The following is a 23,803-nucleotide window of genomic DNA, read 5'->3' as shown; positions in this document are numbered from 1 at the left end:
TTCAGCAATTAAAAACAATTAAAGGATAATTGATATTGGAAGGAAATTTTCATTTTTACTTGCACATCAAAGCATAGCTCCTTCTCTTCATTTTTCTGAATTTTATCCCACTGAACCTATTTACTTAATATAAATTGAAAACTTCAACACTGATCCTTCATATTACCGAAACACGGCAAAGCGGCGTAAAACCCACTCATTTACACTGTCTACAAATACCATGCAACTATCCGACACCATAGATTTATTTGGAAAATGAATTCAAAACGACAGAAAATAACCAGTCTTGATTATCCGCCGAAACAGATTCCAGTGAGCGTAAAAGGCAAAACGGCGGCGAAACTTATGTATGAATGAATCACTGAAAATCAGTGATGACACCAGGTGTACACGAAAATGGTAAGCATGTCCTATCGAACCATAAGACGGATAAGAAAGGAGTTAAACTCTATCTGATAAAACGAGTTTTGTGAAGTCATGTTGCAGTGCCTTAAAGGTATGCTAATCGTTTCGGAAGGATAATAATAGCCCAAACGAATAAATGATAACAATTGAATAAGGATACGATTAACTTATTGGTTATTATTATCGTAATTACGATAACGCGAAGGAAACCGGTAACCATGGAAAAACTGTGGCTTGAACGAGGCTGACGTAGACTTTTCTTAGGTCATTATTAAGGTGACCTTTCTGTGGCGTTCTTTGGGTCTGGTTGATGATTTGTTTCTCGTCGCTGTGATTCCACCAGGACCGGCACGACCTTTCCCGTTACCTACACAATAACACGGTAAAAAGTTTTGTTTATTATTCATTAATTATATCAAGAGTAAGGACATATTCCTTTGAATAATGCTAAAGTCACGTGAATGAGTGAAACTGGTAAATCAATCGGGGTTGTGATGAGAACGTTGGTTCTTACTCTCAGCATAGTTGTCCCCCGACCTTACTGGTATATTCAGTAACACTCCCTGAAATAATGAAGATTGATTATGTGAGGAGGAATCGAAGAAACCCACTTTGATATGTTCGTGACGTAACTATCAAGTGCACGTAGTGTGAAGACATCGATGAAAGTATTGACCGACTGCGACATTTCATTTCCATTCAAATATCAACCACAACGATTCCATTCAATATTTATTACATCAGATTATCAAACGGCAACTTCTGTGTAAAATATATGTTATTTTACAAATCCCACATTGAATATGCCCACTAATCTTGCTTGCTATTCATGCTGATACGTTATGTGTTATCTTTATCTACAGGCATAATATATTTCAATCCTGAGGGCGGCGGGGTAGCCCTGTGCTGAAAGCGTTCGCTCGTCACGCCGAAGACCTGGGTTCGATTCCTGACATGGGTACAGTGCGTGAACCCCATTTCTGGTGTCCCCCGCCGTGATATTGCTTGAATAATGTTAAAATGGCGTAAAACAGTACTCACTCACTCTTTGAACCTGAAAGAATGTTCAAAGCAGACATTTTTAACTCTTCTCCATAACAATTATTATTAGCAACGTGGTCTCCTCAAAGACTATGCCTTTTGGGCTGTTTTATCACCTTCGCTGAACATCGCATCATCTACTGTTTATGTAATTTACAAATCTAGACGCGACATACCATTGTTCTTATGTAATATTTACAATTATTCCAAAACTGTATGTTCCATATTCGAATTAGAATTGTTCTTAAACCTATCAATGTGTTAGGTAACATCTTTCATAGTTCTGACATGTCTGTCCAATACCTACATCAATCTATCCCTTTGTTAACATCATATCAATCTATGTTCTTATTAGACATGTCATTGCATTGATTCTTACTGTTTGTTTTAGGTAACTGGTTTGACTTGCCCCTTCACGATCATTCCAACGTCTCGTGATATAGCGGGACAATTGCTGACTGTTAAACACCATTCCCCTCTCTTGCACTTTTAATGATACTTTATATATACCACTGTACCATTTTTATGTTGAATATAATCTATCTCCTTCATACTATTGTGAATTCAGCACAGCGTTCAATATTCTAGCACCTTATCTACCGGAATTTCGCAATTTGTCAGGTCATTACTTCTGACCTGTCCATGGAAACACTTTCCATCCAAGAGGGTACAAAACTTACCCTTCTTAGACAGTATGTCGATTGTGACTACCTTTCTCCATGCGTTTTGCTGACTCTCGTCACCCCCTGTTCATATATAGCCGATCCCGCATCTTTGAAGTGCGGATACAAACTTTTAACAAAAGGTGTATTTTCTGATCACACAGGCATACATAGATGGAAAGTATCAACGAGGCAATTTGCGTGTGGTACTCGTTATATTCTTGTTGAATGCATGTTTTAAAGGAGTTAGCTATCGTGATAAAAGCATGTTTGGGTAGCACAGCGGCTAAAGCGTTGGCCCTTCACGCCGAAGGCCCGGATTCGGGTGCCCACATGGGTACAAAGTGTGAGGCGATATCTGTTGTCCCCCTGCCTTGGAGTGGCTGAACTATTTTTAATGCGGCGTAAATCCATTTGTTCTCTCGCTCTGTTATATTACGGCTTTACTTGGTGTGCCTGATATAACGGTATTGCTTCCAAGTCTTTAAGTGTTTAGCGTGCTTCAAAAAGGGAGTATACGCACCCCTGAAACCGAGTATGTCTCTTAGGTCTCATCTCCCGTGAAGATCCGGTTAGAATAGGTCTTCATCAACCCATGCTTTTACTTAATGTGAGCCGACAATGCTAATAAGAGGCGACTAATGGGATGGGCTGATCAGGCTCGCTGACTTGGTTGATGGATGTCATTGTATCCAAATTGCGTGGATCGATGCGTCATATAGCTGGAATATTGCTGAGTGCGGCGTTAAACAACAACAAACAAACAAACAAACACGCAAACCTTTAGGCATTACTCCCCTAAGCCCCTAACTTGCTTTTCCTTTCCCTAGGTTTACCCTCTTCTACCTGTTACTAGTTCAGTAATGAAAACAAGGAAGCTATTCAGCAATCATAGATTGAATCAAAGCCATATCTCATTGAGAGCAATCACGAATGTTATCTCGTGAAACAACGAACAGCTAGTACTCTGTTATTGTAATGTCCAAGACGTCAATATGCCCAATGACATCACTCCGGCTGCCAAATCTCAGATATACTTCACTTACCCGTCAAATCAATGTCATCATATGTGAAAGGTCACCATCTTTGGTCAGGTCTATCGACGCCATCTGCCCCATCGTCAGAAGCTGTCCTGTTGTCCTGCTGGAATCACGTCTTCGCGGCTTACACCCACAGGTAAATATTTAAACACAAAGACCGTTATATCATATCATAGTTTTTGGTCATATGTTTGGTTTTTAGATGTTAACAACTGTCGTAAAACTTTGTTATCATGTTTCAATAACATGTTTCAAAAAACAACAAAAACGCTGAACATGTTAGGCGCCCTGAAAATGAAAACGACAAAACTTAACTTTTTCAATTATGAAAAGAAATCTCTGATAAAAGCAGAGTTCATTGCACTCTTTCGACTATATCATAAGCATTTGTTTAGGAATCAATATGAAACAGTGATGATGACAAGAGTTCGCGGAAAGAGGAGCGTATCCTGCGTTGTTAAAAGTAAATGTTTGTCTCTTCCTCTCGGAGTAAACATTGTATGTCTTGAAGCGGTGATAGAAAATATATAGCTTTCTGTTTCGAATAAACAACCCAGCCCGCGGCGACCAACCTTGGTTTGTGAGCACAGTACCCGTGCAAATGGGTCTCGCCAAAATAGTAAGCGTCTAGGATCTGAAGCACTTTCCTCCAACATTTGAAAAACCTTGAAATAACTTAATATTGTTCCAATGGGTGCTAAACATATTATCCCGTACATGGCTTGACGAGTTGTGCCCCTTAACTATCAGGTTCCGGGAATCCCAGCTAATCCAGAATATGATCTCTGGTCTCTTAGCACCGCACCCATGCGTTTCTCTTCTACCCATGGGAGACTGTCATAAAACTGAACTTCCCTCCCGCATCCCTGAAGTGTACCACCACATTCCGATGATCATATGTTCAATTTCTTTATTCGACACGACTATTCACATGTCCCCGTGGGTTTCTCCAAAGTTCTAAACATTCTCATCACTTCTGGCTTTCCTCCCTAACCAAGCTGCCATATACCTGAAATGCTGTTCCCTCACTCAAACTCAAATTAAACAATTCAGTGCGGAGTGAAACCCAACTCACGCTCTGCGTGGCTTGTCTGTATCTAAGCCATAAATATTTCAACATGATTTAACATGCCTATGACCTGCTCCACTTTGGACTTTTCTCCACTAAAAACGACAAAACGGAAATTATGTTTATCGTCTTATAAATGCGGTTGTTAATGTCATATCTGTTTATGATCGATGTTGTCCAAGGATGACTACGTAAAGTGACACTCTGATCATCACGTTATATGCTTAAATAATCTGACAGCCAATCGCCGCATCCCTCAAAGTGTCCTAGGTCATAACAGCTGGGAGGGGTCAGAGTTGAGAGGATCCCCTTCAATGTCAAGGTCAGACGTACAAGTCCTTCTTATGCCCACAGATTCTGTAGATTTGCATCTCAAACCGAGGCTGACCAGTCAGTGTGGTATATACCTTGAAGTGACACTGCAGACATATCACAGACCTTCTCAACCTCGACCGAAACGTGCACATCACAGTGGGAAGATCGCACTTGTCAGGTGGACACAGTTTAGTTTAGACATTTTCCAAGGATGAGATACGTAATTTTATTGCAAACGTTTCTCTTAAGCCGAGCAGCCGGCAATATTTACAGAAAAATGTTTAAGTTCAATTTCTCTTCAAGGTGTTTACAAATGTTCGACAACAAGGTTCAGTAAACATCTTTCCTATTATTTATTAAGTGAATCCGTGACTTTTCAGAGAATGGACGTCAGCGCTATCGTCGCATGCCTCCTCCTTGGCGCTGTCTCAGTACTGGCTGAAGGTGAGACTTTCTTGTTATCGTAAATAACCCAACTTAGATCAACGGTTGCTTAAGAGCAGATTTTCAGGCAACACTTTCCAACCGATCCCAACATGGCAAAGAATCAAAGGCAAATGCTAACGTGGTTATATGTTTATGAATCCATCAAAATGATTATTCTAGTCAACACATAGCAATCCAATCTGAAAATATCATTGGATTGAAATTTCTTTTACCTTTGGATATTTTGGAATTTGCGGCACTCAAAGAGATTGGAAGGAGCTCTAATTCAATATTGTTTCCATGTTGTGTCTCCCACTCCTATTTTAAAGGATGACATTCCTCTTTTAAGTAATGTAAATTGTGTATCTTGATTGAAAACGTTTGAACATAAGAAACCGTAAATAATAAATGAAAAAGAAAATGTCTGTCATTGTTAAATTCTTATTTGAGACATCGCTTCGTGACCATCGTTTATGTAGCATTGACACGATCCCCATGCTTGTAACAACAGTGGCATGGTTAAGCTACCGTTACGTGAGGGCATTTACATTTACCACTGCTGCGTGGATCGTTGTTTTTGCTATGGCTGTATTTCCTGGCCCAGTATCATGTTATACGGGCCCGACGTCATTTGAAGGGAGTTTTGCGGCGTAACGCAACTCTCTATTTTTGCGATTTTTAAGATTTCGCACAGGTGTAGCGTCGACTGTGCATTATTTTCAAATTATTATCCCGAATTCTCCTTTTCATGTCAGACTTATCAATAGAGACGGAAGTGGAGCAGTTAGGAGATTTTCATGGAACAATTAAGACCCCGAACTACCCCAGCGACTACCACAACAACTACGAAGGGATCTGGGAGCTGAACATCCCGCCGACCGGCGACATATATACCCTTGTCCTGGTCATTGACGAGATGGACATCGAGGGAACACCTGGTCATTGTTCTGACTACATCAAAATAGACCACAAAGAATATTGTGGACAGTCCCCTTTGACAATCAAGGGTAAGTGTGTAGCCAGCGGGTTAAGGTCGGTTTAGAGGCACTTCGGACACATGTCACACCAATTTGTTACCATTGGTGTCATTCCGGGACAAGCCGCATGACGGCTCATGCAACTCTCGTGGCCATTTTATCAAACATCTTCCCGAGGCAAGGGAGTTAACTGACAATAAAAGTCCCATGACACAAATATTCTATTTTGGATAATATTATGTTTGATATTCATGTGTCCAGTTTCCACCCTTGCCGAACTAGGCTGGAATTATAGAGTTATATGTTGACTGGAATAACTGCATTATCCCAATCAAAATCGCGCAAACGAAATCGACATCCGGTTCATAAACAATGTAGCGACAGCCGTGCTGATTTCGGTCGATTGCAGGATTTGCAGAGCATGTGTACCGGCAACTGGGCATCGACAGATATTTGCAAAATCTGTTTATGTTTTTAATACAGGTGCTTGCGTTATTTTGATGTCTTCGCGAGTCAAGACGCGTTTTATTTCAATTTAGATCTTGATTAACGATAAGATCGTCTTGATTGGGCGCCGCCATTTTGATTGAAGAAATAGCAAGTGATATGAGAGGTCGAATCTGATTCGTCAATAGGCGGGAGAAGGCACATAACTCGTAATGGCCACTGGTGGCGCTACGATCGAGCCCAGAAAATCTAGCCCAGATCGGGAAGGTTGGAATCTGGACTTTAACTCACTTGCCTCGGGAAGACATAATCCCGTAATCTCGCAAACGAACTTTGTGGTATTAATGATAACAAAAGTCAAATTATAAGGTTCAGATTTTTCACAAACCTTTGTATGTACTTAAGACAACTGCTCATATAAAGGTTTATGCTATTCGGGAATTAATTTTAAAAATTCCCTGACAGTGGTTTCAACTGTATGTTGGGTTTGTGTCAAGTGCCAAACGTATAAACATTTCAGTCTTTTGCTAGCAAATCACATAAGATCAATTATATATACTCAACAACAAAAGTTCCTGTGACACCAATATTTTAGTGAATTTTTCAAACTAGTAAAGTTTGGTTTTCAATATTGTAGTACATGTATGGAATCAAGTCACAAAAACGCAACTGCTACAGAAAAGCATGCATTCCATGCAAAAGTTGACTTTTATGCAAGCCCCATGCATTTCACTACCCAAGAATGGGTATAAAAACATGTGCGTTAACGGGATTCCATATGCATTGTTTAGCATCGTGCTGACAACAACCGCTCAGAAAAACAACAAACATCCGCAATTATTTAACATTACGAAATGCCACGCCTGTCCGAAAAATAAGCGTCTGCAAGCCATTGGTATGTTTGAAGCAGGATCGAGTCAACGTGATATTGCAAGACAATTTAACGTCCACAGAAACAGCATTTGGTGTATATGGCAACGTAGGCAACAGACGAATGCAGCCAGACCATCCTCGGAGTGGCAGGCTATGCGTAACCAATATTCGACAAGACAACTGGATTCAAACAACACACGTACGAAATCGATTCCAGCCAGCAACAGTGACTGCAAGAAGTATCCCTGGCCTTAGACGAATATCTTCACAAACGTCGTCGCCTCTGATGTGAAGGGATCATCGCCAGAAGACGTGCCAGACGTCCCATTTTAACAGGAAACCACCGTCAAGCACGTCTACAGTGGTGCAGACAGCTTCTACGCTGGACGGCCATGCAGTGGGGACAAGTTCTTTTCACTGACGAGTTTTCACCTCAGCCACAGCGATTAACGGATTCGAGTGTACCGACGTCGAGGTGAACGTTACGTCAATCATTGTGTCATGGAAGAAGATCGGTTCGGGGGCGGCAGCGCTATGGTATGGGGTGGGATTACAGCAAGACAGAGGACCCGTTTGATAGTGGAACCGCGACGAGATCATCGGCCCCGTTGTTCTATCGTTTTTGCGTCGTCATGGCCAGACATTACCTTTCAACATGACAACGCTTGGCCTCTTATTGCTCGACTTGTTCAGCATGTTCTTCAACAAAACAACGTGAATGTCATCCCCTGGCCGGCTCGCTCCCCTGATCTCTCACCAATCGAGCACATGTGGAATGAGATGGATCGGCGCCTTCGACGTCAACCCCGTGTTCCACAGACACTCCAGAAACTTCGAAACATGCTCCAGCAGATATGGACAGATATCCACAGGACTTTGTGCGACGCCTGGTCCATTCCATGAGACGCAGATGTGTTGGCTTCCATCGCAACCAGAGTTTGACACACACGCTATTGATTTGTAAATTGACATTTTGGCATGTTCATGTGTTTTTTTTATGAAATCACGCATTTTCTGAAGTCAGTATGGCAAATTACACCATTTCAACACATACAGGAGTCTTAGTTTGTATTTGTATCTTGTTTAGATATTTGTAGTCACACGGGCATTCGGCACGTTACGGAAAGGGACGAATGGTGACGAATGACGTTGTACCCTACTTCGATCCCTACAGCGATTTCTGTTGTTTTGGACATTATGACTACATAAATATTTCAGACACTGCTTTTTACTGGGGACATATCCTTCTTCTGTACAGGTAGCCAGTGATCACGCTCGCCTCTTCTCTAAGAATTGCTTGTTGCTGTTATTACAGTGCATACATTTCTTTAAATGTTTCTTATATTTTTCACAAATTAAGCTTAGGAAGAAAATTCTTATATTTGCAACTTGCTAGACCAGTATATAGAGGATTCATCACGAGTGTTTTTTAATATGGGAAAATATCAACCGAGTCTTAGTTAATCGGTATTTGCCGAGCCTTTGACACTCCAGTCTTTTGACTGGGACCGGGCTTGGAGGTTTAACGAGATGAATCGTTATGTTTCCACCAGTAATGTTGCCAGCAAACATAGTGTTGACACCACCAGAAACATTTATTATTTGAGACCGCTGACTGTGTTGTCTACTGTCGATTTGGACATTACGCGAGGGGCCGCTCTGCATGACGGGAGTTTCATCAACAAGCTGAGATGTCACATAGTGTGGGATGGAGTGTTTCATGAAATGATGTTGGATATTTGCTTGTGCTGGTCAGGATTAATATGGCAGTAATTGTTCACAGAATGGATGTTTTTTGTGGCCAGTTATCTGCATTATTTGATTTGGTATTGTCATTCAACTTTTGTACAAGGTGTTTGCGTGCAGAGTGATTTGTGAGTCGTTTCGATGTTTAGAGACTGGCGGCATCGCACATGTTTTTCATGAGAGAGGAAAGTTTGTTTTTCCCAATACGATAGCGGATAAACCACTGTTCGCCAGGTTTAGGCATACCTAAAGTGTGTGTGCCGATGTAAAAGGGATCGTCATCTCGACAGAAGTCAAGTGGACGCGTGGAGGCATACAACTTATACACCTGCACAACATTAGCCAAACTTTGGCCACAGGGAAGTTTTGATAATCTGCCTTCATCACAGTCAAATTTAAATTCGGTACCATCAACCTGTAACCTGTAATATCCATTTGTCAACACGGATATCAATTTAGCACTTACCCTTTGATCTATTAAAACATTGTCTGCAACATCAAAGGTGTCCATGTTGTTTGTAAACACCTACTTACGTGCACCGGCGAAAAAAGTTCACTTCCGGCTATCTAATTTGCATATCTAATTTGCAAACTTATGTCATAGGGGTATGACATACATGTTTTTATGTCATAAGCTTATGTCATGGATAAATGCTTTAGGTAAATGATAAATCTCGTTTATATCGCCACAAATCAACCACAGCTGACCCTTAGCCAATGCATTCTCGCGCTTCAAATTACGGTCTCTCTTCTCTTGGTCAAGCACTGATACATATTTTCTTACCTGCTGGCGCATGTGTGGCCATCAGCTAAAACTGTAATCAAAATCAACTCTTGTTAGCAATACTGAGACTATATTATTACCACCTACTTTGTGTAGTCAACTTTGTCAGCCTTGGACAGATAACACTGCCGGAAATTACAACATCAGAGAAATAGTTAATGTTATAAAGGTAGAGCAGTGGGGTATATAAATCTTGAATAAACCCAAAGGAACGTTCAGTTCTCTCCTCTCTTGTTTCAAGGCTCGCAACCCAATAGCTAATTCCCCATATGACATGACAGTAACGTGATCACTAGATCAATGCCGTCTGTCATGGATTTAAAAAATGTACGTTACACACCTCTCGTTGATCTACTTCCTCTCACCGACGGCCTGCGGATAAGAGCCAATATAATTTCTCGCCACACTAATTATTCTGATTATTGTCCTCACTCTCAAATAACAAGAACATACCTGACGAACATTTGAAATATTGAAATTGTATAGGGCCAATTGCAACTTTCCTACTGTCGGTGATACATGTATCTTCAGAGCAGGATAATGCTCGCTCGTTTAATTTAACACTGGATTCCATTTGTGCAGAATTCTCTAAACATATTATGTTGTTTCTGTTGATAACATTTGTAGTTAGATGACCCTCAGACTGTCTAAATAAAAAGGATAAAAAGTATTTCCATAATCACAAGAAATGTCTACCAAAAGCAGAGTCCATTGTACGATTCGGACTACATCATGAGTATGTGTTTATGAATCACTGTGAAGTAGTGATGATGCCAGGTGTTCGCGAAAACGTGACACCCGTCATAAACACAGGCAGAGGCAAGTCAATTCATCACCTGACAAAAGAAACCGGGGACATATGGTACATGTCAAAATAGGGAATTGCCTCGGACATCAGTTTCGTCACTGATGCCCAGTTATGGAAATGACCTCTACATGTCAACCATACAGTCTTGTGGAAAGGTTTTCTTTACTCTGACTATTACTACATAGATCTAAATATCAAACAATGAGGCGGCCTCACCGGTCTCTTTTATTTCTAGTTCAAGTTGGTAAGTCTTTCATTAGTCCAGATTAGATATCAATTTTGGGCGATCTTTTATTTGATCCAGTTGGAAGTTTAAATTGGGCATATTAAAAGGGAATGCTCGGATGTATGCCTCAGGCAATGTTTCAAAGACAGTGATGAATTAGGAAATATTTAGTTGTGAATTAGTTCTGACAATGACGCCCTATGAGACAACATAAGTAGCATATAGCAAAGTAGAAGAGTCAAAGTTCAAACAATCCCAAAAAGATTGCCAGTCCAGGCCGATATCATAGTTTGATATGTACAGGATTTTAATATAATATAAACTAAATTAACTTTCAGTTCCAGACATCGAGTATGGGGTTGTGATTGACTTCCATACGGATGGCAGTGTCACAGGAAAGGGCTTCAAGGCAAACTATGAATTTGTTCCGCAATATTAGGGTAAGGTGAATCAACGAAAGCATGTCATCTTCCGAAAGGCAACTCTGTTGGTAATCGAAAGGTGGGCTTCATAAGGCTTACATTTAAGAGTGAACTCTCTCCTTTAATGTTTCGTCCTGTTATTAGCATTCTTTTTGGTATCCATTCATTCTTCTGTGATGTCTCGGTCTACATCCATTTGTATTAACACTATTTTGCCCTTACTGCATTCATTCTTCTTTTGGTCCGTGCGTTCTAATCTGCCCTCAATGTATTCATGTCCTCAGTACAAACACACACCAATCCCTTGCCACATGCACTAATACCTGCCCTTATTGTGTGCATCATCCTCAGCCTTCATTGTGTGCAGCATTCTCAGCCTTCATTGTGTGCAGCATTCTCAGCCTTCATTGTGTGCAGCATCCTCAGCCTTCATTGTGTGCATCATCCTCAGCCCTCATTGTGTGCAGCAACCTCAGTCGTCATTGTGTGCAGCATTCTCAGCCTTCATTGTGTGCAGCATCCTCAGCCTTCACTGTGTGCAGCATCCTCAGCCTTCATTGTGTGCAGCATTCTGAGCCTGCGTCTTTATTGTGTGCAGCATCCTCAGCCTTCATTGTGTGCGGCATTCTCAGCCTCCATTGTGTGCATCATCCTCAGCCCTCATTGTGTGCAGCATCCTCAGCCTTCATTGTGTGCAGCATTCTGAGCCTTCATTGTGTGCAGCATCCTCAGCCTTCATAGTGTGCAGCATCCTCAGCCTTCATTGTGTGCATCATCCTCAGCCCTCACTGTGTGCAGCATCCTCAGCCCTCACTGTGTGCAGCATCCTCAGCCTTCATTGTGTGCATCATCCTCAGCCCTCACTGTGTGCAGCCTCCTCATCCCTCATTGTGTGCATTCTCCTCATCTTTCTTCGTGTGCATTCCCTTCAGCCTTCATTGCGTGCATTCCCTTCGGCCCTCTTTGTGTGCATTCCCTTCATCCTTCATTGCGTGCATTCCCTTCAGCCTTCATTGCGTGCATTCCCTTCAGCCCTCTTTGTGTGCATTTCCTTCATCCTTCATCGTGTGCAGACACCTCAGCCCTCATTGCGTGCATTCTCCAAAGCCCTCATTGTGTGCATTCCCGTCAGCGCTCATTGTATGCAGTCCTCAATGTGAGCAGTCTCCTCAGTCCTCAAAGTGTACAGGCTTCCCTTCAGCCCACATTGTGTGAATTCTCTTCATCCCTCATTGTGTGCATTCTCTTCATCCCTCATTGTGTGCAGTCTCCTCATCCCTCTTTGTGTGAATTCCCTTCAAACCTCATTGCGTGCATTCCCTTCAGCCCTCATTGTGTGCATTCCCTTCAGCCCTCATTGTGTGCATTCCCTTCAGCCCTCACTGCGTGCATTCCCTTCATCCCTCATTGCGTGCATTCCCTTCGGCCCTCATTGTGTGCATTGCTTTCAGCCCTCATTGTGTGCATTCTCTTCAGCCCTCATTGTGTGTGCAGTCTCCTCTACCCTCATTGCATGCATTCCCTTCATCCCTCATTGTGTGCATTCTCTTCAGCCCTCATTGTGTGCATTCCCTTCAGCCCTCACTGCGTGCATTCCCTTCATCCCTCATTGCGTGCATTCCCTTCAGCCCTCATTGTGTGCATTCTCTTCAGCCCTCACTACGTGCATTCCCTTCATCCCTCATTGTGTGCATTGCTTTCAGCCCTCATTGTGTGCATTCTCTTCAGCCCTCATTGTGTGTGCAGTCTCCTCTACCCTCACTGCGTGCATTCCCTTCATCCCTCATTGTGTGCATTGCTTTCAGCCCTCATTGTGTGCATTCTCTTCAGCCCTCATTGTGTGCATTCCCTTCAGCCCTCACTGCGTGCATTCCCTTCATCCCTCATTGCGTGCATTGTTTTCAGCCCTCATTGTGTGCATTCTCTTCAGCCCTCATTGCGTGAATTCCCTTCAGCCCTCATTGTGTGCATTGCTTTCAGCCCTCAGTGTGTGCATTCTCTTCAGCCCTCATTGTGTGTGCAGTCTCCTCTACCCTCATTGCGTGCATTCCCTTCATCCCTCATTGTGTGCATTCTCTTCAGCCCTCACTGTGTGAATTCCCTTCATCCCTCATTGTGTGCATTGCTTTCAGCCCTCATTGTGTGCATTCCCTTCAGCCCTCACTGCGTGCATTCCCTTCATACTTCATTGTTTGCATTGCTTTCAGACCTCATTGTGTGCATTCTCTTCAGCCCTCATTGTGTGTGCAGTCTCCTCTACCCTCACTGCGTGCATTCCCTTCATCCCTCATTGTGTGCATTGCTTTCAGCCCTCATTGTGTGCATTCTCTTCAGCCCTCATTGTGTGTGCAGTCTCCTCTTCCCTCATTGTGTGCATTCCCTTCAGCCCTCATTGCGTGCATTCCCTTCATCCCTCATTTTGTGTGCAGTCTCCTCTATCCTCATTGTGTGCATTCCCTTCATCCTTCATTGTGTGCATTCTCCTTAGCCCTCACTGTGTGAATTCCTCTAAGCCCTCACTGTATGCATTCCTCTCAGCTGTCATTGTGTCACCACAACACAATATATAGGATTGGTTGAAATCAATCGCTCCATGTGGATTTGGTTGTTTTTGCTGGATTGTGTTTCCCTTTGGCGACAATTTAACTTAAAAGGAAGGAGTGGTGGGGTAATTTATCACACACACCCTCACACGAAAGGTTCGATTTTTCACATAGCTAGAAAGCAGGAAACCCATTTGTGGGGCCCTACATATGATATGACTTGAATAATGATAAGAGCGGCGTGAACTCCAACTCACTCATTCATTCCAGACAAGCACACACGTGTGCTTTTGGTGGAATCAAATCTACATTGCTAGTTTTCCTTATGTTTCAGGCTACACGGCGGCACTACTTGGGCGGAGCAGGAGAAAGGGTTGGTCGGAGATGATCCGTAACATCGAAAATAAAATCGCTTTAATGTGCCTTTATCGGATTTTTGTTTTTGTCAGCAACATCTGCAACATTGTTCAATAGATTGTGAACACATTTTGATCACTATACACTCCGTGATTACAACGGAAATGACATGATAAAACAACGCATTATCGTGTGTCGTCATGTACAAAGGACAATGTATGAAATAAGGACAACTTTTAATCATTATGAAAGTTATCTTATGTACTCATAATAAATGCGAACTGAACTCATTCTTAAATTTTGGACTTGTAACAGCACCAAATGCAGCGATTGGTTTAAAAGGTTTTTGGAAGATTTTACATGGGCAGGTAAATTGGCGCTTTTGAATCTGTAGTGCGTAATACCGACACGATTTATCAAACATTCATTCGATGGACGAGGCATACTGCGTATGAGTCTGCGAATTGCGATTTGAGGGCGTCTGTCCCACTCCTCTTGCAGTGCCCGGCCAAGTTTAGTCAATGTGGTCGGCGGCCTATGACGCACACGTCTCCCTATCATGTCCCAGACATGTTGAGTTGGAGAAAGGTCTGGTCTCATTGCTGGCCATGGCATTCTGTGCTGCTGGAGGTGAGTATTGACGATACATGCACGGTGAGTACGGGCAGTGTCGTCCTGAAAGACAAAACGTCGACCCACGCGCCTTGCAAACGGAACAACAAATTGTGTCGGTATATTGTCCCGACAGACCTGCCCAATGACCCTTCCTTGCGCTAACCCCACTTCCACAATTTGGAGTGGGGTTCGTTCAGTCATAGTGATGCCACCCCACACCATAACCGATCCACCGCCAAACCTGTCATGATGTCTCAGGTTGACATTGGCTTGACACGACCACGCCTATCAAGGAAGTTCAAAGTGAATCGGGACTCATCTAAAAACATGACACGTGACCAGCCCTGATTAGCCCAGTTTCGACGTTGTGTGCATCATTGATTTTTGCCGGCAATATGACGATTAGTAAAGCGCGGCACAACACGTGGCCGTTGAGCATGGCGATGAGCTACACGTAGACTATTTCTAATCGTCTGACCCGGAACTGGTACTCGAGTAGCCTGATGAAAGTATGCAGCAATTTGATTCCCCGTTTGAGCTCGATTTCGTGCAGCCTGGCTTCGGATATATCGATTCTGTACTCTTTTCGTTGATTTTGGACGCCCTGAACGGGGTCGATCGTCAACATTCTGGGTTTGTTGGTAATCACAATCTGTGAAACATTAAACGTATTGTCCACTGTACGCTTACTTCTGCCAATTCCCATCATGCCAACAGCACGCAGACGCTCCGCGCGTTGCAGATGCCGCATCGCTAGTTTATACACAAACAAATCAATGACATCAAGTAAAGCACACCTATAGGATAGGCAGGATAAAAAAAAAAGATTAACAGAAGCAATGGTCCACAGAGAGTAATCGACCTTCTTTGAAAGTATCAAAATCAGGAATGATACCCTACACACGTGTGTGGCACAACTGCGTGAGGCACGTGCAAACTATAGGATGTGTTTTGGTGTTAAGTTTTACAGACATAAACGTTCTGGCACAGGATGTTTGTCGTCAACACTTTTCTTTGTTCTAGTACTGGGTATTAACATTTATATTAGAAAAGTATAGAATATAGGCGAATTAACAAGAGAATATGGCAAAATTAATACTAGTATTAAACCGTTAAATCAGCGTTTTCTCAAATTTTATATATATGGCGTTACTGCATTGTTAAAATACTAATACGTCCTTTCAATTTAGCAAACGAGGACTTTTTTCTTTTTATATTTTTTCAGTGCAGAAGCAATTAGTTTGAAATCATTGTTTACATAAATGGCTTCCGCTGTGGTTATAGGGTCAACAAACGTTGTAACATGGACCTTGGTCTTAGTGTTTATAACGAGAGTACTGCATCATAATGAGTTTCACACAGCATACCAATGTAAGGAATAGAACCCGGGACGTCAGCGAAGTGATCCAACGCTTTAACCGTTAGGCTATTCTATTTGAGAAAATATTACTGAGTATAGTTTTACGCCGTTTTCGATCATATCACTCAGCGTTGTTGGAGGAAAGGGACGCAGGTTGCTGATATTTCCCTCCATGGTTACAGCAACGACCACGCCTCAGCTCGGGTGTGTTGCTGACCAACCTGGGCAAGATAAGCGAATTGATTCTGAGTTGAACTCACGACATGCGGATTTGTGCTGCTAAGAGATGCAATTCATCAAAGAATTACACGGTCGCCTTAGACATGCTGGACATAAGCAATTACAATTGTGAACTTACCAATATTTAATCAAATGAATTGCCTATGTTAGTTTTAAGATCGTACATGCTTTGCATTTTCCCACCTCAAAGTAATGGACACAGCCATCCGTGCCCTTGTGAAGTAACATTTTACACGTGATCCCTACTTGATCAATTAAATGAAGCAATATAATAACGTTTCCTTAAATTATATTAATTCATGAATAACCTCATTTTTAAAAATATTATTTCACCTCTGTCAACCGAATGTGAATAAACTGAATACATCCCACATGTTGTGTCTGTGTAGAAAAATGCGTGGTATAGTGATGTTGACAAAGTACTAGTTATCTAATAGATAAGCAAACTATTTTAAAATCGTAATGAAAGTTACCAAATATGTACATATGAAATTATTATATATAACTTCAACGCCATGGCATAATCACCCTCGACTATCCGCCGAAACAGATTCCATTGGGCGTAAAAGATAAAATAGTGGTGAAACGTATATGAATGGGTCACTGAAAATCAGTGATGACACCAGGTGTTCGCGAAAAGGGTGAGCATGTCCTGCCCTACTGGAAGCACCCACCACCCACAAATTGCATAGGAAAATAAGTGTCTGTCTGTTGCTGACTCCACTCAGCAGTGCTCCGGCCACGTACGACATTCTCAGGTAAACAAGAGACCTACATTTGGTTTACTTCAACAATTGAATATTTGGACGTATAACAACGCTCTGTGTGTGTGGGTAATGCTTTAAGGTGTTGGTATGTCTGATTAAGAGGTTTTTATTATAGTTGAACATGACCAAGTCTTTAACCGAAGTTGATTTTCTTAAGAGATGTAGATTAGGTAGTTCAAACATATGTCGGGTGACGGATTTTCTCAGCCTTACTAAGTCATGTTGGCCTTATCAATGGTCCAAGTCCACATGTTACATGTGGAGGAAACAAACAAAAATTGTCAGTTGCATGTGTTTTCTTCATATCAATACGAGTATTTCAAAGTTTTCCGGGACTTTGGGCATTTTTAGTAGGCCAAAACAGGCCCTATTTCTACCTCGCCCTTTCTTTGTCAAGAATTTTCCCATATAACCTTAGACAAATTAATGAGTGAGTGTGAGTGACAAACCTAGAAACATAATTGGGGCGAACCGGGATTCGAACCCACAATCATAGGTTTCTGGAGTGCCCAAGGGACGCAACTCTGCACAGCGAATCGCGGCGCCTAAGACGACTGGGCCACCTGTGCCCCCCGACAAATCAATGACTTCATATGAACTTGTTTGTTTGTTTGTTTCATATGAATAGATCCAGCCAATTTAGGAACTGGAATATATTTGTATTGCAACTGCATGTCGGAGTCCTTTCACACATTTACTTCGAAAACACTCTCCCGCATTCAACTTCGCACATGGCGCGCACTGAACGGAATATCTTCAAGACAAGATCACAGGAGACTTCCATTTGCCGTTCCAACCACAATTTGATAGCCAGTTAGGCACGCTCATGTTTTAGTCAGCGGCGAGAAGTAGGGTTCGCTGGTGAGAACGCTGTAATGGAGTTTCCATCCTTCTTGACTTGCAATATGGTTGCTCAAAGATAAACAACATTACCCAGACCATCTTGTGCATATGTCGTAAGTGTCATAGCATGCAATAATCTCAAACAATAGTACAGTAATCCGTCTGGTACTTGAATATTGTTCCTTGGCGTGCATGTTGTGTCATGTACGCCTATCAAACGTATCTTGACTCCGTCTTTTTATGAATAATGTCATTTGGCATTGAATGGAATTAGAGAATTGGTATCTCCCCTCTACATGTTCAATCCTCTGTGTGTAAATTGAATAAAACAACAATATACATATCACACACACACACACACACACACACACACACACACACACACTTCACTGAATTATCTGTTCTCTGATGTCAAACTCAAATTGTCGTTGTCATCAATACTAATTGTATAGTGGTTACCGATCCGTTATCACCATCTTTTTTCATGTTATTTCTGACATATTCTGTTTACAAAGTTTACTGTGCCAATAACTTAATTTGGTAAAACTATATAGCAAATACGCTTATTCCTGCCCAGGAATAGGATTCATTTGATTTCGGTGATAAAGCTACAATAGGGAATCAAAACAGTGGAAATAGGACTTTCCCATCGACTTACTGTACCAGTTATCGCCACTGTCTTAACAGCATGTGTCCACGATCAAGATCAATGCACACTTATCACACACAATCAATTCAGTTATACAAATTACATCTTTTAGTATTTCGGGTATCGCACTCAATTTTTTTATTCATCAAAATGAATAAAATATGCTTTTATCAATTTGTCGTCTGCTAACAATCAAAAACCAATGTTCCCCAAACTCGATCTTCACATGCTTATCCCTAACACTATGGATCTCGCAATGTACACATGTTATGCATTTTTGGAAATATAGCTCAAATAGGTTTCTGAACTGTAGGGAAGAAATGACAGACAGATAGAAAGCAATGACAGAACTGAAAATGCATCATCGTGTTGTTTGATATATTTCTTTGCGTGAACTAGTCATGTGACAGCCCCCGCATGTCTTTTCTAAAGTTGTATTTGAGCAAGGTGATTGATTGGTGTTTTGAAATATTTCCTAACAAGAGTCCATTTTGATTATCATTTTCGGATAAATATTTCTCTCTTCTAATGAAAACAAGCAAAAGTAAATTGAGATGCGATCACACGCTCACTAATGGAGTTGGCGATAATTGGTCCTCGGCGACAACTGGTTGCTAGCCAGTAGGCTAGATGAAATCAAGCAAAATATATCAGGTTGTGAAATGAATGCTGTCTTTGGCAAGCTGTGCTTGTTTAAAAATGTAAACAAAGCAAAATTCAGATTTTTTTACACTGGATACCTGTCGGACATAATGTGTTTGATGCTTCTAATTTCAGGGTCACACGATATCATGGCTTTTTGAAAAAACATTGGGATAAAGCCCAAAATAAGGAGAAAAAAATACCCTGCTTCCATTTGTATGGTTTAATATGATTAAACCACTTGGTTGAATATCTAAGCATTTCATAAACATGGAAAATCAGCATTAAAAACTGAAACTGAAACTAGAAGTTCCATAATGACATGTGGCAACTCATCAGTCACAGGCAAAGTGCCCTATTTCAACAAGCATAGTAGTTGTCATTGATAACCTGATGTCTGAAAATATCATTTACTTTTTTATACTTGTACTGTTATTACAAGGACCTGTGTGGGTGAAAACCAGACAAATCCCCTGTTCATTTAGCAATACTGCTAAAATGGCAGCTGAACAATTTAGAAACTGTTACCTTACCAAAATGCCTGAAGGTATATCCGGTATACTGATATCTGTCCACATTTTTCCTTTTTTGAGAGATCCATTCATCTTTTTGTTGTGTACATTGGCTTACATTTCTGCTAATATTCATTGGAAGAGGGTCGTAGCAAGAATTAGGGAATTAAAAATAGATGCATTACTATGATTTGGTAAAATCAACAGAAATTGTCCAAGTTTCCATTCCATGTGATGCCATGACCTGATGTGAAATCATGCACATTGACAACAGTATTTATCTGCATTTCTGACTAATTCTCTTTGTTACGATGGAAGACATTAATAAAATAAAAATATGCAGATTGTCCAATTGTGTCTAATTGATCAATAAAAGTCAAGTAATTTCCAAATTCATGGGAGAATGAATGATCCAATGACTGGGGTAATAATTGTGTGGCACCTTGAGCATGCTCTAATACATGGATGTAGCGCAATATATTAATGTACATTTATTATATTAGTTTTTTCATGTTACAGAATGTGGCAATGGCAGCTGTACTTCTTTGGCCAGGTGGCTTAAAGTATGCATATGATGCATGCAGTTGCAGTTACAGTGATCCAGATATGATTCATGGCAACTCCTGTGGAACAGGTACCTTCTGAGGATAAAGTTCCTTCCAGAAAACATTTCCCCCAATACCATGAGTGAAGCTGAGGCACCCAAAATGGTTATCATCAAGACTGAAGTACAAGGTGTTTCTCAGGCAGTGTATGCCAGTGACACTGCTGAAGGAGATGACTGCCATGCTGTGATAACAGCTAAAAGAAAGGCTACTAGACTCAGTAATAAGAAGGGAAAACCTGACAGAAGAAAAAAAGACAGGGCACCTGTGACATTTGCAGAAAGTACCTCTGTCTGTTTGAAAGGAGAATGGGTATCAATTGAGACTAACCATGTAAGGATAAAAGAAGAAAATGAATTGTTAGAGGATACTGTAAAATGTTGTAAAAGTGGTGGAGTACCCTTAAGATATCCTACTGAAGATGACAGCATGCCCTTGAGTGATCACAGTGTAGATGGGAGGGTACCCTTAAGAGATCCTAGTGCAGATGGGAGGGTACCCTTAAGAGATCCTAGTGCAGATGGGAGGGTACCCATAAGAGATCCTTGTGTAGATGGGAGGGTACCCTTAAGAGATCCTAGTGCAGATTCCAAAGATTCTCATGGAGAAAAAGATCAACATCAACTATGTTCCAGTCAAGGATCAAAGACTGATGAATTGGTTGGACAATCTTTTGTGTGTGACCTGTGTGACTTGATCTGTCTTGGTGAAGCTGATCTGGAAACACATTTGACTACCCACTCAGTGACAGAGTCTTTTCATTGTGGCGTGTGTGGCAAGGAGTTTTCCAAGAAGACCTCACTCAAATACCACATGCGGACACATGCAGGAGGGTTCCCATACACATGCGACATCTGTAGCAAGAAGTTCCAGGAGCCCCATCATCTCCGTCTCCACATGAAGATCCACCGACATGCCCATGAGGCAAGCCATTGCCCTGTGTGTGATGGAGATGGAGACGATGTCCCTGATGGCATCATTCACACATGTGACCGAGAACACCATTGCAAACAATGTGGGAAGCGGTTTGAGACGTATTACAGTCTGCGACAACATTTGCGATTACACACTGGACAGAAACCGCACATCTGTGACATCTGCAGCATGAACTTTGCCCATAAAAGCTCTCTTGATCGTCACATTATGAGGAAACATATCGGAGAGAAATCGTTCAAGTGTGGAGAGTGTGACATGAATTTCACAACCTCATGTAATCTCCACATCCACATGAAGACTCATTCTGGTGAGCGGCCATATCATTGTAACCTTTGTGATAAAAAGTTTGCCCAGGCATTTAGTTTGAAAATTCATAAAAACAGTCATCAAGGGGTGAAGCCATATAAATGTGAGATGTGTGAACAAGGCTTTGCTCTAGCCAGTAGCCTTAAGCGCCACAAGTTTCTCCACACAGGTGAGCGTCCATACCAGTGTGACCAGTGCGATCGTGGATTTACACAACCCTACCGATTGCATCTGCACCGAATGACCCACATGACCAACAGGCCATACAAGTGCAGTGAGTGCACCAAGACATTCCCTCTAGCCAATGACCTCGAGGTCCACAAACGGCAACATGTGCGAGTCAATGCCATGAAAGGAAACTACCTCTGTTCAGATTGTGGGAAAATTTTCAATAATGGTTTTCATTTGAAGAGGCATTTGAATTCAGTTCATGGCAAAGATTGACCTTTTCTTTTGTTTCAGTGTGTATGATGTGTGAATTTAAGAATAAAATAGGACATCAATATCCCATTCTTGTTGTAAGAAACGTCTAATGAATATTGGATGGTAACAATGTGTTACCTGCAGACTGTGAGTCATTTTACAGCAATGGTGTGGATCGCTGTTCGTGCTATTAACATGATTAACAGTGTATGTACGTCTGTTCATGCGAGAGAAATAGTTGGAAATATGTATGTGAAAAATAGTTGGAATATTGTTACTGCATTGTTAAACAATCTTCTTGTGAGAGTCAAACATGTTAGACACACCCTGGTAGCTGTAATAGAAGAAAGTGTTCTAGTGTCCATTACGCCAATTGTGCTTTTGAGCCATTGAGTATTTACTCATGTCGTCATTTGATGTTGATAGTCTTTTGGGGTATTCTGTGTCTTTTGCTCCCTTGGGACCAGACTATTGGTAATTTTAAACCAAAGTAGGAAAGGCTACATTGGCTAACTATGCACAGTGTTGTAGTATTTTTTCTTTTTTTAACATGTATATTTGTATGTAAGCAACTCAAAATTTATGTATTGTCTTCACACATTAGGCAAATTACTAAGGAGAGAAACTGGATAATATGAATGGATAATTTTCATCTGTAATAATTTTTCTTCAGTAATCATTGAAACGTCTTGGCACCATGAAAGTGTTGTTTTAGCAGTGTTCAGGATGCTGGATGCTGCTTTCTGGTGGAGCTTTATTAGCATCATTAATCATGATTAATCTTGCAACTAACCAACTTATTCCTAACAGTACTTTTGATTGCTTCTTACACATCACAATTTGAGTCAACATGGTCAGAGGGGTGCATTTAGCTATGTTTTGACAGATATATAAATAAAACGGAAATTGAAAACATGTTTTCCAGTTAACTGTTTAAATATTGTCAGAAACAAAAAAATTAAGTAGATCTAACATATTGTAGAACCTTGGCTTCGAAGTGACTATTGAACCTTTAATTCTGAATAAAATCTTTAAATGTACTGTTCTGAAATAAAAAATGGACTAAAAGTTATGAAAAAGTTTTTTCTTTAGGCGGGACTGACTATGGTTGTGTAATTACAGTCTGTCTACACTGCAGTACTTCTTTACGACTGAAACAATGTGTTAAAAGGAACAAGACTTTATTCTACATGTAAATAGTTAACAAGATATATTTAAGTGATAATGATAAAGCCTTGATTATATTTTTATTCCTGGATCTGCTGCTGCTCAGTGCCTGTGTAAGCTAGTATTTTTTGTAGTGGAGTTAAAGACAATATTCTCTAAATATTCTTCTTATTATTATTGGAATATATCATATACAGGAAAATAAATATAAAGAAAAGATCTGCAGTGAAATATAAATGTGATGTTCTTTAATCAATTTTAAAAGATACTTTTACTGCAGTGAAATATGAAAATTACATTTTTACTGCAGTGAAAACTGTGCATGATACATGTTTACTGAAGTCTTTACCATGTCAACTCAAATTTTACTTTCTCTTACAATGATAATTCTGATAACAAACATTCCAGTAAAATCATCATTTAACCTTTCCAATACATGGCGGGGGCACAGGTTGCCCAGTCGTCTAAGGCGCCTCGATTCACTGTGCAGAGTTGCGTCCCTTGGGCACTCCAGAAACCTATGATTGTGGGTTCGAATCCCGGTTCGCCCCAATTATGTTCCTAGGTTTGTCAGCTCCATACCCGTGCTCGTGGGTT

At 41.1% G+C, this 23,803-nt stretch overlaps 2 protein-coding genes across 2 annotated transcripts; both read left to right on the top strand.

The window, feature by feature from the left end:
- Positions 1 to 4,915: 4,915 nt before the first annotated feature.
- Positions 4,916 to 14,157, top strand: LOC139465769 (blastula protease 10-like). The gene is made up of 4 exons (XM_071247658.1): positions 4,916 to 4,976; positions 5,714 to 5,965; positions 11,158 to 11,259; positions 14,119 to 14,157. The coding sequence occupies exons 1-3, from the start codon at positions 4,916 to 4,918 to the stop codon at positions 11,256 to 11,258; spliced, it is 414 nt and encodes a 137-aa protein (XP_071103759.1). The 3' UTR covers position 11,259; positions 14,119 to 14,157.
- A 3,843-nt stretch (positions 14,158 to 18,000) lies between these two features.
- Positions 18,001 to 22,119, top strand: LOC139466086 (zinc finger protein 723-like). The gene is made up of 2 exons (XM_071248098.1): positions 18,001 to 18,079; positions 20,289 to 22,119. Exon 2 carries the CDS (start codon positions 20,453 to 20,455, stop codon positions 22,058 to 22,060), a length of 1,608 nt encoding a protein of 535 aa, XP_071104199.1. The 5' UTR covers positions 18,001 to 18,079; positions 20,289 to 20,452; the 3' UTR covers positions 22,061 to 22,119.
- Positions 22,120 to 23,803: the final 1,684 nt, after the last annotated feature.

This window comes from Haliotis cracherodii, unplaced genomic scaffold (assembly GCF_022045235.1).
Source record: "Haliotis cracherodii isolate W230 unplaced genomic scaffold, xgHalCrac1.p SCAF_18, whole genome shotgun sequence".
Taxonomy (NCBI): Eukaryota; Metazoa; Mollusca; class Gastropoda; order Lepetellida; family Haliotidae; genus Haliotis; species Haliotis cracherodii.
Note: the sequence above shows the minus strand (reverse complement) of the source record. Positions and strands in the feature narration are given on the sequence as shown.